Here is a 13,237-nt window from a genome sequence, read left to right as displayed (position 1 = left end):
CAGGGCCGGAGTCTCTCCGCCTCTGGCCACCTCCCCCTGAGCTTCTGCAGCCTGGAACAGCAAACCCAGCCGATCATGACCACTCCTGCCTCCTCCAGTATCCACTCCTCCCCACCTTCCAGAAATCTGGCTGTGAGATGGGCATTCAGGGTCCTCACCAAAAAAACTCAAACCATCTGCTGTCAAGCCAATTCCATCTCCTGGCGACCCCATGGAGAACTGTTCCATAGGGCTGTCAATGGCTGTGATCTTTCTGAAGCAGATTACCAGGCCTTTCTTCTGAGGTGCCTCTGAGTGGATTTGAACCACCAAACACAGACCTAAGCAAAGAGCTTCAAGTCTGAGCTCTCTGCATTTCTTTCCCAGAAGAGAAAGTAGGACCGTCTCGCTGTGAGGCGGCAGACATCCTTCCCTCTTTCCTGTCGTTCTTTGCCGACGTTGTTGTTTTGCTTTACCTTTTGAACACAGTAAGCTCTGATAGGCACACACCTGCAGGAATTCTGGCACGGTGAGCTCGTTCTAAAGCCAGGAGAACACAAGCAGATATTTGTGAGCAAATGTTTTCTCTGACGGTTGTAAAATAACCCCCTCAGTTCTCAGAATCCATCATGGGTGGGGTCGGACAAGCAGGCGTTTGAGCTGAAACACGTCGTGTCATGTAGATCTCAGCTGTTTCTCCTGACAGAATGAAGTCTGTCCAGGTGGATGTCCAGGAGTTGTCAGGGAGGGAGGCTCTGGCTGAGCCCAGACGCGGGGACAGAGCGGGCCAGCCCCATCCTTGTGGATACCTCGTGCCCTCCCTCCAGGTCCTGCTCCTGCCTGCTGTTGCCCCACAGGGGACAGGGACAGTGAAATTCCCTGTAAGACAGTGCTCGAAAACATCCCTGTTCATCCCAAGTGCGTACTGTTTTCTTTCTAAGGCCATTAACCAGTAACCAGTTGCTGTCCACTCATGGTGACCCCGTGTATGTCAGAGTAGAACTGTGCTCCGGAGGGTTTTCAATGGCTGATTTTTTGGAAGCAGATCCCCAGGCCTTTCTTTTGAGGTGCCTCTGGATGGATTCAAACCACCAACCTTTCGTTTAACAGCTAAGTGCTTAACAGTTTATGCCACCCAGGAACTCCTCCTAAGGCCATCAGACTGTAGGAAATGACTGTCCTTAAATAGATTTTAAATTTTACTTACTAAGTAATAGCATGTGTTACAAAATGTGGAATTTTATTATGCACTTATGCTACTGTCACTTACAGAAGTGCTACGTGCATTTGGTAGGAGATACGGAAAGTGGATGAATGTGTTAAAAACCTTTGTCCACTCTTCTCTCCCTCCCTCCCTCCCCACGCAGTGGAAAGCTTGGCTGCGCGGATGCCTCCCCCACCATGGACTCTGCTGGCCCCTCTCTTTCTCTTCTTCTCCTTCACGCACTCTCCTGGAAGACCTGGGGTCCAGACAGGCCCACAGAGACACAGGGGATGTCAGAAAGACACAGTGAAGGCAGAGCGGCCCCATCCTGCCCCCCTGCTGTCTCCTAGGTGGGGCGAGGGGGCAGTTTCCCATTAACCCTCAGCCTGCTGGTGAATGAGTTGTTAACAAAAAGCTGCATCGTTCAGCATAGGCGACGGGGCAGGCCTGGTACGAGCCCTCATTGTCCGGTCTAACTGTACACCTCCATCTCACACTTGTAGACAAAGATCAGGGCAGGCCAGGTGCCCTTGGCCTCCAGGAGACAAGAACCAGCGTGATAGCAAGAATAATATTTTTCAGGCCAATAGGTGGCACAAAACTGACTCACTGAGAGGCAGGTTGGCAAAGGCCAGGCGTGGGAGCCGGAGGTGGCAGGGGCCAGGCGTGGGAGCCGGAGGTGGCAGGGGCCAGGTGTGGGAGCCTGGAGGTGGCAGGGGCCAGGGGTGGGAGCCAGAGGTGGCAGGGGCCAGGTGTGGGAGCTGGAAGTGGCAGACTGGGGCCACATCACTCTCACGGAGCACGTGACAGTGACTGGTGACCCTCCTGTTTCATGTTTTCATTGCTGGGCTCAGGGACAGGGGTACAGGGAAGTGAGAGAACCTAGGCCCTGCTGCATCTGGCTTCTGCAGGCTTCGGCTCTGGGGCAGGTGGAGCTGTTAGGCTGGCGTTGCCAGGCAGAAATTATGTCTTGAAAGCAGTTCTTTTCTTAAGGGACTAACGCGTGCTAAAGATCATCGCACAGAAAGGATTTTGAAATCGAAGGTCAGCGTTCTGTTGTGTTTTTCCACTTCCCTTCTCTCTCTGGGGACTGGGAGTCACTTGGCCAGCTCTCGCTTTTTCAAGTGTGTGAGGCTGCCTTCCCTTCTTGGTGCATCTGCAGACCCTGGCTGCTGTGTTTGGGTTTCTAGCATCTCCGGGGAGTCTCAGTTTGTAAAGCGTCTCCCCTTGGAATCAATCCTGGAAGCCTGACCTTAATGAGCCCAGATATCCCTGTCCCTTGAATGGTGGGTTTTGTTCTGCTTCTGAATCCTTGGCCTGGGGATGAGAGCTCTCCTGCCAGCTGTTTTCTCCTTTCAGCAAACCTCAGCTCACTTCCTGCCGGCTCGCAGAGATGCATACCAAAAGGATGGCTGCTGTCAAGTCGACTCTGACTCCTGGCAACCCCATGTGTGTCAGAGTAGAACTATGCTCCACTGGGTTTTCAAGGGCTGATTTTTTGGCAGTAGATCACCAGGACTTTCTTCTGGGGTGCCTCTGGATAGACAAAAACAGCCAGCCTTTTGGCTAACAGCCAAACGCATTAACCATTTGCGCCACCCAGAGGTTCCATTGGCAGCTGAGTCTTTTGTCTTGAGAAATGGGTGGATGAGACGAGGGGCCTCTCAGCATCATGCATGGGGGAACCTGGAGCCCTTTTATGTTTTCCTTTAGATTTAAAGGGCTAGAGACTCAAAGCTGTGAAAGTCTAACCCAGCATACTTATACTTTATCCACAGCTTTTACGTCTTAAGCAAGGCCGGAGGGCAGGAGCAAAAAAAAGAGGAGATTGAGATGGCAGAGACCTCACGGGGAGGAGGATGCGGAGAGCTCAGCAGAGTGGGCAGGCGTCTGTTGGGAACCTATTTTGTGCCAAGTTCAATGCTGGCCACTTTACCTTTGCCACCTAATTGAATCTTCAGAATAACTCCAGAGGTTTCATTTGCCCCATTCTAGAAATGAAACACCACCCATCTGTCAGTTTGTCATACACTGGTGGCTTGAGTATTGCTGTGATGCTGGAAGCTATGCCACCAGTATTTCAAATACACCTACTCCTCACTTACTGACTGTCTCGTTATCTGATGTTTCACATTTATGACAATAGTAAAAAACGTACTATCCAACTCTTTTGCGCATTAACGACGTGTAGTCTGGCAGTAACGAAAGCCAAGGTGGGAGGTGAGAGTAACGCTGGCTGTGATGGTTAAAGTTATGTGTCAGCTTGGCTGAGCCATGATTCTCAGTGGTTTGGCAGTTATATAATTTGGCTGTGGTATAATTTGGCCATTATGTAATGATGTAGTCATCCTCCATTTTGTGATGTGCCATGGTCATCCTCCGTTTTTGCATAATGCTGATTTTTGCATAATGACCTGGTGTTTGGAACCCAATTATTGCAATAAGTGAGGTGTATCAGCAGGGTCACCCATGGTGGACAGGTTTCAGTGGAACTTTCAGACTAAGACAGACTAGGAAAAAAGGCCTGACAATCTACTTCCAAAAATTAGCCAATGAAAACCGTAAAGGATCACAACAGAATATTGTCCATTACAGTGCTGGAAGATGAGCCTGTAGGTTGGAAGGCACTCAGAATACACAATGTCCACTATAATGGACTCAGCATACCAACGATCACAAAGATGGCACAGGACCTGGCAATGTTTCATTCCGTTGTACATGAGGTTGCCATGAGTCAGAGCCAACTCAACAGAACTAACAACAACAACAGAAATGAAAAGTTTAGGGATCAGAGAGGTTAGGGAACTTGCTCAGAGTTGCACAGCTGGTAAGGGACACAACCAGGATTTGAACCCAGACTCTGAGACACTTTTTCTTTCTTGGATAGGTTATGATTATGAATATGTGCTTTAGAGTGAAGCTATGGTTTCCCACTCCCTAGCGTCGTGGCCTTGGGTACAGTATTCATCCCTCTAAGCCTCAGGCTCACTTGTGAAGTGGGTTGTAGTGAGGGAGAGTGAGGTATTGTGTATGAAGCGCTCAGCTCCATGCCTAGCACATAGTGAGCACAGAGCAAGTGTCATTTCTAGTGCTGCTGCTACTTTTACTGCCGTTCTCATCATCATCTCATTAGGACAAAAATGGAAGGAACTGTGTTTGGTTTAAATTGAGCAAGGAGAAAGAGTTAAGACTGGAGGGTCTCAGAAGTACAAGCTCATTGGAGACGTTCTCAGCGGACTTTTGCATTTTCTTTGGATGGCTCATCAGATGGGTGTCAGGGAGCCTGGTTCTACTGTCGCAGTGAGCATGGGTGTCCCCAAGAGGCAGGCAGAGATCTGCACTACCCCCTACCCGGCCTGTTCCTCTCCTTCCTGCCCCTGTCCTCTTGGTCTCAGTTTCCTTTCCTTGCAAACCACAGCCCACCAAGTAGGTGTGCTGGTCCTTATACAAACCACCTTCTCCAGCAGGTGACAAATACCTCTGATGATTGGACCATCTCCGGCATTCCAGCCAGCCAGCACCACCTGATCCTCAACAGACTCGACCCCGGGAGCTTGTATGAAGTGGAAATGGCTGCTTACAACTGTGTGGGCGAGGGCCAGACGGCCATGGTCACCTTCCGAACTGGTAAGGTCACAGGCTGCCCCCAGCCTGGGGTCTCCATGGGCCCGAGCAAGTCCTACCAGACCCTGGTGGGAAGCCTGCTCACCTTGCCCCAGCTGTTCACTTTGGACTTCACCTTTGCTTTCCGCTCCTTCCCGCTTGGCTTGTGTGCACAGGCCCAGGCCACACCTCTCATCAGGAGAGTCACAGCGGCCTGCTGGCATCCCTTTGCCCATCTCCTACACAGAGGCCAGCAGCAACACCATGGCAGTTCAGACGGAGCTGGGAACCAACACCATGCTCAGCGCCTTTGTTCTTGTTTGCATTGCCTTGGCTGATCCCTCGGCAGAGTCTCAGGCGAGAAGAACTCTGTGGAGAGGGAGACCTGAAGCGCCCTCCCTCCCTTGCTGATCTCAACCCATGTCCACCCAGGGCGGCGGCCCAAACCCGAGATCGTGGCCAGCAAGGAGGAGCAGATCCAGAGAGATGACCCTGGAGCCAGCCCCCAGAGTAGCAGCCAGCCAGACCACGGCCGCCTCTCCCGTAAGCCTGGTGGCAGTGGGGGTGGGGTGCAGGGGTGGGGTGGGGTGGGCAACAGTCAAAGAACTGGAGGCCAGGCCACTGCTTCCGAGTCACTGTTGCTGCAGGGCAAGTAGGATCCTGGTTCCATGGATCCAGGAGTCCTGATGGCATTCGCCTGGGATCCCCAGTTCACTGTGAGGAGAAAATAGAGATTGGAGTCTTTAAAAATAAAACTGGAGTCTGACATGGGTTGCCGGCTCTGTGGGTCCAGAGGGCTGCTGACCCTTGGGCCTGCCACGCCCTGGCTCCCCAGAAGTGCAGCTTGGAGGAATCTTAACTCAAGGGCTCCTCCCTGGGGCGGGGGAGGCTCACCAGTGGGTGGTCCCAGCAGCAGGAGGGGGAGGCTGTCGGGTTATGGGGAACAGGCGAGTCTAGCAGAAGACAACCATCATCTATCTCATCATGTACCCTCCTCCTGCTTCCTTCCCCCTCATGTCTGGGCTTTGCCAGCCCCCGAAGCCCCAGACAGGCCCACCATCTCCACGGCCTCTGAGACGTCCGTGTACGTGACCTGGATTCCCCGTGGGAACGGTGGGTTCCCGATCCAGTCCTTCCGTGTGGAGTACAAGAAGCTGAAGAAAGTGGGTGACTGGGTTCTGGCCACCAGTGCCATCCCACCCTCACGGCTCTCCGTGGAGATCACAGGCCTAGAGAAAGGTAGGGTCCTGGTCCCTCTCCCACAGGACCCCCGACTATTCCACTGACCACTCGGGGGGAGGAGGAGGGGAGGTTTGGAGGCCCCTCCTTCTGCTCCGCCCTCCATCTGCCATGGTGCGCACATGGGTGCTCTTTGTGGTGTTCACCTGAGTCCCATGAGAGGGTCTGGGCCCTTTCCTCTGGGATAACAAAGGGAGGTCTTGTGAGTCCTTTGGGGACAGGCTGCCCGGAAGACCACCCTGGTCCTAGGCCTTGAGGGACGTGGCGAAATCAGAAGGTGCTTCCCACCCGTCGGGCTCAGTTAGCATCTCTTGCTCACCAGGCACCTCCTATAAGTTCCGAGTCCGTGCCCTGAACATGCTGGGGGAGAGTGAGCCCAGCGCCCCCTCCCGGCCATACGTGGTGTCAGGCTACAGTGGCCGCATGTACGAGAGGCCCGTGGCAGGCCCCTACATCACCTTCACGGACGCGGTCAATGAGACCACCATCATGCTCAAGTGGATGGTGAGTGAGCCTGTGGGGTGCTGCTGGGAGAAGATAGCACTGGGTTTGTGCTGGGGCCCAGCTGGCTGCCAGCAGCAGGGGCAGGAAGGAATCACTCCTTCCAGGACACCTCCTGCTAAACGTTCCTCCACCTGTGTGCCTGGGAGCTGGACTGTCCACGTAGCACACCGGAAAGCCAGTTGTTTGGGGGGGTGCTCTATTAGCTGGAGCTCCTTTGGGGCCTTGACCACGTAGACCCCCTGAGCTGGTTCCCTTGTTTATGCTAGATGTCACCCTCCTTTTTGCTCTTCCTCACCACCACAGGGGATCCCAACACCATTGTTCAGAGTCCCTTTAAGCCAGAGATACTCACCCTCACAGTGCTCAGAAAGGTTCAGAGGGGACTTAAATCTTTGGAGAAATAGAAATTTGTTTCTTGTCTCCAAAAGCTTGGGGACCCCTAGGCTAAATAAAACACCGAACGGTCTCCACAGCACCCTTCCGAAAACCTCGGGGATGTAGATCCTCAGGAGGGTATTTTAGAGGCGAGGCCTCCAGTGCATGTCAGACTCTAGGCTGGGGTGAAATTGTCACAGATCAGTGGTCGGCTCTGATGATTTCTCTGCTCCATTGCCACTTGTTTCTCCTCCATCCCCTACAGTATATTCCAGCAAGTAACAACAACACCCCAATCCATGGCTTTTATATCTACTACAGACCCACAGACAGTGACAATGATAGTGACTACAAGAAGGATATGGTGGAAGGTAAGGAACACTGTGGGTGCCATAGTTTCCTCTGCTGGCGAGGGGGTCTGGGTGTTGGAGAAACCCAGTGAACATAAATCCTGGGTCTGGGTGACAGAAAGCACCTGTGCCCCATGTTATTGGCTCATACGTGACACACCTGGGGCTATCAAGTTCTTAAAGCGACATGCTTCCTTCTCATGATGATGGGGCCACAGGAGCCTGGGTGGGGCCCTCGAACGTCTCCTTCACTGGCACCACACTGCCCCCTGTGCCAGGTGCAGAGCCCTTGTCTGAGTCTGACCGCGTGTGATGCTCTCTCTCAGGGGACAGGTACTGGCACTCCATCAGCCACCTGCAGCCAGAGACCTCCTACGACATTAAGATGCAGTGCTTCAATGAAGGAGGCGAGAGCGAGTTCAGCAATGTGATGATCTGTGAGACCAAAGGTGGCGTCTCTGCTCTCTCGTCCTGCCATTTCCAGAAAACCAGGGAACAGTCGCTGTTCGCTGTGCCAGGCTGGGGATCTGTTTCCCGTGAAGACCCCTTACTTTCTGAGTAACCCCGTACTTTGTCATTTTTAACCCTTCTCATTTGCCTGTGCCTCATATTAAGGGAGCTCATCTGCTAACCAAAAGGTCGGCAGTTCGAATCCACCAGCCGCTCCTTGGAAACCCGACGTACAGGGCAGCTCTACTGTGTCCTGTAGGGTTGCTATGAGTCAAAATCGACTCGACAGCAATGGGTTTGGTTTTTGGTTTTAGGTTACCATCAAGGCGCCTTGGTGGTGCAGTGGTTAAGTGCTCGTCTGCTAACCAAAAGTCAGCAGTTCGAACCCACCAGCCACTCCATGGGAGAAAAGACCTTCTGATCTGCTCCCATAAAGATTCCAGCCTAGCAAACCCTATGGGGCAGTTCTGCTCTGTCCACAGGGTTGTTATGAGTTGGAATCCACAACAACTGAACAACCACAGGGCACCATCATGACGGTGCGAGGAGACCATCACAGCTACAAGGAGACTGGGGTGTTAACTCATACGTGAATTTATGGAATAGAACCCGTTCTTAAGCTGTGAACTCTCTATAAGTACTTTACTCCAGTAATACCATTCGGTACTTACGTTGTTGGTTCATTCCAGGGTTTTGAACCAGTTCATTCAGGTTCAAACCCCTGTTGAGAATTTGCATTTCTGCCCCCGGATATACTGAATCAGAATCTACATTTTAACAAAATCCCCAGGTGATTCGAATCATTTATCAACTACCTATCCCACATTTTGCATTTACTATAATAGTGAAAATCTACCATCTGACTATTTTGCACATTAACGAGGTGGCAGCCATTGTGGCAGCGGCTGCAGAGTGTCCCCTCCCTGGAGGAGGGTGTATCTGGGCCTCTGGGAAGCTGGGCTGCACTGTGCCGAGCCCTCCAGGGGCACCTCATCCAGCTGCCGCCACAGGGCCAGCCTCCTCCATGATGACAGCCAGGCAGCACCCAGCCGGTACGCCCGTTCTGGGTTCCCAGCTCTTATGCCGCCTGAGGCCCCACGGCTCAAAATTGCTGTGGGATGGGAAGGGAGGGAAGAAAGAGGTGTGGAGAGGGTGTTTGGTAGAAATGTGCATGAGTTTAATGACATCTTAAAGTGAGCCAAACTGGGCTTAAAGCCTCCCCCTCGGTGGGGCGGAGTGTGAGGCCAGACTCCCAGGGCCCTCGCAGGAAGTCCGGAGCCTCGGTGACTGGCCAGGCCCAGAGGGTAGAGCAGGCTCCACGATCATAAACTCAGGGCTTGCAGGGGTGGGAGGGGAGACCTGGAGGCGGCACAACAGTACCGAATTTCCCATTAGACGCAGATTTCATGCTGCACGTAAACACCATTCTAATAAGGGGCTTTGAGGCCCTGTCTTGTGAGTGTAATCCCATTTCCCACACCCATGGGATACAGGGCATTTTTTTCCCTGTTTGTTGTGAAGGAAATGTCAAAGAAACAGACACTGAAGTGAGTTTTATCCCCAATTATAGCTCGCAAGTCTTCTGGTCAGCCTGGTCGCCCCCCACCCCCAACACTGGCCCCACCGCAGCCGCCACCCCCTGAGACCCTAGAGCGGCCTATGGGCACTGGGGCCGTGGCGGCGCGCTCCAGTGACCTGCCCTATCTGATTGTTGGCGTCGTCCTGGGCTCGGTTGTCCTCATCATCGTTGCCTTCATCCCCTTCTGCTTGTGGAGGGCCTGGTCTAAGCAAAGTGAGTGAGTGACCCTCGTCGGCACAAAGGGGAGCCCACCAAGGGGGCCAGCACCCCTGGGGTAGGGTCAGCTGGCCGTGCCCCCTGGGAGCTCAAGCTGCTTGGTCCCCAGAGTCCCTGAGGGAGTCAGAGAATACTGCGGGACCAGCCCTTCCTCCCAGTCACACGCCTGGGCTGATGGAGAGAGCTAGGAAGTGGAAGTTGGCCCGTCCTCTCAGCACCTCTGAGCGCAGAGCTTCTCTGGCTCATCTGAATGTCTGATGCTGCCTCGCTGACCTCATGTTCATACTTCCTCCCAGTGTTTCCTCTTCTTCTCTGGTTCTGGGCCTGCTTTGAGCCTTCCCCCTTATCCTGGATTAATCTTTTATCCACTAATTTCTGCTTCAAATGGCAATGCCTCTGGTCAACTGGCTTCATCTAAATACTGCTCCTTCTGTTTGCTCAGCACCTCCTTCCCCTGGACTCTTGTCCTTCTATCTCTTCACCCTTCTACCCACTGCCATCAGCAAAAAGTCTAGCTGTCAGGAAGACGTAGGTGACGGGAGGACTATTCCAGGAGAGAATGTTCTCCATCCCTTCTGCAGCGGCGCCTCCTTGCCTGCCTCACTGGAGCCTGTGTGGTTAGGACTTTTTCAAGCCCCACTCCTCCTTGGCCTAACCATACCTCTGTCCTCTTCTTCCAGAACATACTACAGACCTGGGTTTTCCTCGCAGTGCCTTTCTATCTTCCTCCTGCCAATATACCATGGTACCTCTGGGAGGACTCTCAGGCCGCCGAGACAGTGGGCAGCCCTACCTCAGCGGCATCAGTGGACCGGCCTGTGCCAACGGGGTGCATGTGAACAGGGGCTGCCCCGCAGCTGCAATGGGCTACCCAGGCCTGGAACCTCAGCGGCACTGCCCAAGGAAGCTTCAGCAGGTAACATGCTTCTGGGTGTGTGGGCGGCAGGTGTGGGGTGCCTGTGAGGGAGTTTCTCCCAGCCCCCAACCCTGGGCTTTGGGGTCAGGCTTCTTTAGATAGGTATGAGCTCATCCAGCTGAACAGTGAACCTGGACTCCCTGAAGTGACTTTTTCGTTAATCTTACTTTTGAACAGCAGGATGACACCAACAGCCTGCTGAGGCAGACCATTCCTGGTGGTGGATATGACCCCCCAAGTCACCAGATGACCAGGTAACCAGCCCCTCCCTCATTCCTGCCTTTTTCTCCCAAGCCCTAGTTCCTCACTTTCTTTTTAGCTCCTCAAATCCAGCTTCAGTCACTGAAAGCTAAACAGTAGTGCTTCTCTTCAAACCCATAAAAACCAAGCCTGTAGCCGTCGAGTCGATTCCGACTCATAGTGACCCTATAGGACAGAGTAGAACTGCCCCGTAGGGTTTCCAAGGAGCGACTGGTGGATTCGAACTGCTGACCTTTTGGTGAGCAGCCGAGCTCTTAACCACTGCGCCACCCGGGCTCCCCAGATCTGATAACCCTGCTCCGTGGGGCCGTGACCCCAACAGGTAGTTGCCGTGTTTGCAGTCACCCTGCCCTTCTGCTCTGGGGCACATGCTGGCTTCTCGGCACCCTTCCCTCCTGGCAGGCCGATGCAGCACGTGCACCGACTGCCCACAGGCCTGGACTTCGTGTCCTCTCACAGGCTCAGGGCTTGCATGGCGTGAGATGGAAACGGACCACAATTCCCAGCTGACATGATGGTGTTGTACCTACTGATGTTCAAAGGGGAGTAGTCCCATCTCTGCTTCCTGACCGGCTCTGGGACCTTCCAGACAGGGAAGCGGCCAGAGGCAGTGTGGGGGTCCGGCCCCCTCTGCCCACCTCACCTTCCCTTCCGGTCTCACATGCTGCAGGACTCCCACGCCTAGCCCGGACTCAGCTCACCAGTTGCTCCAGCGGCAGCCTGCTGCCACTGAGGGCCAGTCGGGAAGGAGGAGTGCCGCAGGGAGCCCTGGGGTGGAGCCAGCGTGGGACCCTCTGTCTCACTCAGGTCAGTGCTAGAAACTGATAGGCTGGGGAGGCCGTGGGAGAGCTCCCATTGACCAGTGTGCCGTGGGGGTGGGGAGACAGCAGGCCTCAAAGGTGCTGATGGATAAGGAGCCGTCCATAGCTCTGATACAGAAAGGCCCGGGGCCTGCATGGTGGACGGCTACTTGGCTACACAGCTGAAGGCTCAGCAGATCAGCAGGATGCACCAGGTGGGTGCTACTCCAACATTGCAAGCTGTGGTCCCCCAAGACTGAGAAAAACAACATCCATTTCAGAGAGAAAAGCAGCCCCTTTGGTCTCTGCACTTCAAGGCCATTAACAAATTTCTCCTGCCTCCCATCACACTAGGAGGCATCCTCTAATTACTCCAGAATACCTCGCTCTGTTGGGTCTTGTCTCTTAATTAAGAAATAAGGTTGCTTCAGTCATTGAGGAGTCAGGTTCTTACAAACACCATCATAATAACTCTGTGTGCTTCCACAGAACTTTCTCTGCAAGGGACTGGAGGCTGTGCGTGCCACCCCCCCCCCCCCCGTTTGCCTTTGTGCCTGTCTCTTGCAAGTCAGGGGACAGTTGGCCTGGGCACAGGCTGGTTCACAGGACTGGCTCATGCTTCTCAGCCTCCATGGTATAGATGTCAGTTCAGATGCGTCCTGGAACCTGTCTCCGGGAGATTAAAGTTAAAAGGAGCCCAACCAGCATCAGTAAAGCCAGACCACCTTGATTTAGGGTGAACGGACCATGAGTGGGGTGGTCATAACCAGAAGCCATACCAACAGGGTGGACAAGCAGCCCAAGTATGGACAGAGTAGGGCCTTCTTCTACATATTCACAGGCTCAGCAGACTTTACCTGCCCTGGCAGTGAGGCTGGGCTGGGAGAGCCTCCGCGGTCCAGCACTGCAGTGCTCAGGTGAGCAGTGGGTAATAAGTGGGCCTCCCACACCTGAGCAAGACGTGGTGGCGACAGACAGCCCTGCCCAGCGTGGAGGGAGCAGGACCGTCCTTATTATGGTTGTAGGTTTGTCTCTCCTTTAGGGCCGGCGTAACCAGCTCCCAGCACAGAGGTTTACCTCGCGCTACCACTGGGGGCTGCTTCCTCCTTGGTGTGGACTTGGATGCTTCCCACCTGCTCTCCCCACAGGTCCCCCCTGCTGCCTGGGCCTCATACCGGTTGAAGAGGTGGACAGTCATGACTCCTGCCGAGTGGGTGGAAGAGACTGGTGCCCGCAGCACCCCATGGGGGCCTACATAGGACAGGAACCCGGGATGCGGCTCTCCCCTGGCCCACCAATGCATGTGTCTTTTGAAACACCGCCCCCCACAATTTAGACAGAAGCCAGCTTCCCGGAAAGACTATATGTTTTTGTTTTTTCTTAAAGACAGAGAAAATTGGTATTTATTTTTCTATAATAGCCATATTTATATATTTATGCACTTGTAAATAAATGTATATGCATCTTTATGATTCTGGAGAGACATGGGGAATCCTACCCCTTGAGGTATGAGAGGGAAAACACAGGAGCCTCCACATAACAGGCCAGTGGGAAAGCCTGAGGCCGACTGGCCAGGACAGACCCAGGTCAGCAGCCCTCCCCTAGGACTGCCACCATGCCTGGGAGGAGGGCAGGAGGCCCATAGGTCTGCTGGAGGGAGACGCCTAGGCACACTGTGCACGTCGACTAGAGGGAAAACGAGGTGCGCCACGGTCTCACAGACAGGAGACAGAGCCAGTGAGGGCAGACTGCAATGTGTAC

The 13,237-nt window shown here is 53.8% G+C and overlaps 1 protein-coding gene across 1 annotated transcript in view; it reads left to right on the top strand.

The window, feature by feature from the left end:
* Positions 1-12,812, top strand: part of BOC (BOC cell adhesion associated, oncogene regulated) — a 37,865-nt gene extending 25,053 nt beyond the window's left edge. Inside the window, exons 8-19 of the mRNA XM_004373736.1 lie at positions 4,651-4,810; positions 5,219-5,329; positions 5,819-6,025; positions 6,348-6,529; positions 7,170-7,275; positions 7,581-7,703; positions 9,275-9,496; positions 10,180-10,415; positions 10,593-10,669; positions 11,079-11,153; positions 11,347-11,483; positions 12,625-12,812. Of these exons, the coding sequence (XP_004373793.1) occupies positions 4,651-4,810; positions 5,219-5,329; positions 5,819-6,025; positions 6,348-6,529; positions 7,170-7,275; positions 7,581-7,703; positions 9,275-9,496; positions 10,180-10,415; positions 10,593-10,669; positions 11,079-11,153; positions 11,347-11,483; positions 12,625-12,812 (1,824 nt within the window). The remainder of the gene's footprint in view (positions 1-4,650; positions 4,811-5,218; positions 5,330-5,818; positions 6,026-6,347; positions 6,530-7,169; positions 7,276-7,580; positions 7,704-9,274; positions 9,497-10,179; positions 10,416-10,592; positions 10,670-11,078; positions 11,154-11,346; positions 11,484-12,624) is intronic.
* Positions 12,813-13,237: the final 425 nt, after the last annotated feature.

This window comes from Trichechus manatus, unplaced genomic scaffold, assembly GCF_000243295.1.
Source record: "Trichechus manatus latirostris isolate Lorelei unplaced genomic scaffold, TriManLat1.0 scaffold00026, whole genome shotgun sequence".
Lineage (NCBI taxonomy): Eukaryota > Metazoa > Chordata > Mammalia > Sirenia > Trichechidae > Trichechus > Trichechus manatus.
The sequence above is the reverse complement of the archived record's forward strand: the minus strand, read 5'-3'. Positions and strand labels throughout refer to the sequence as shown.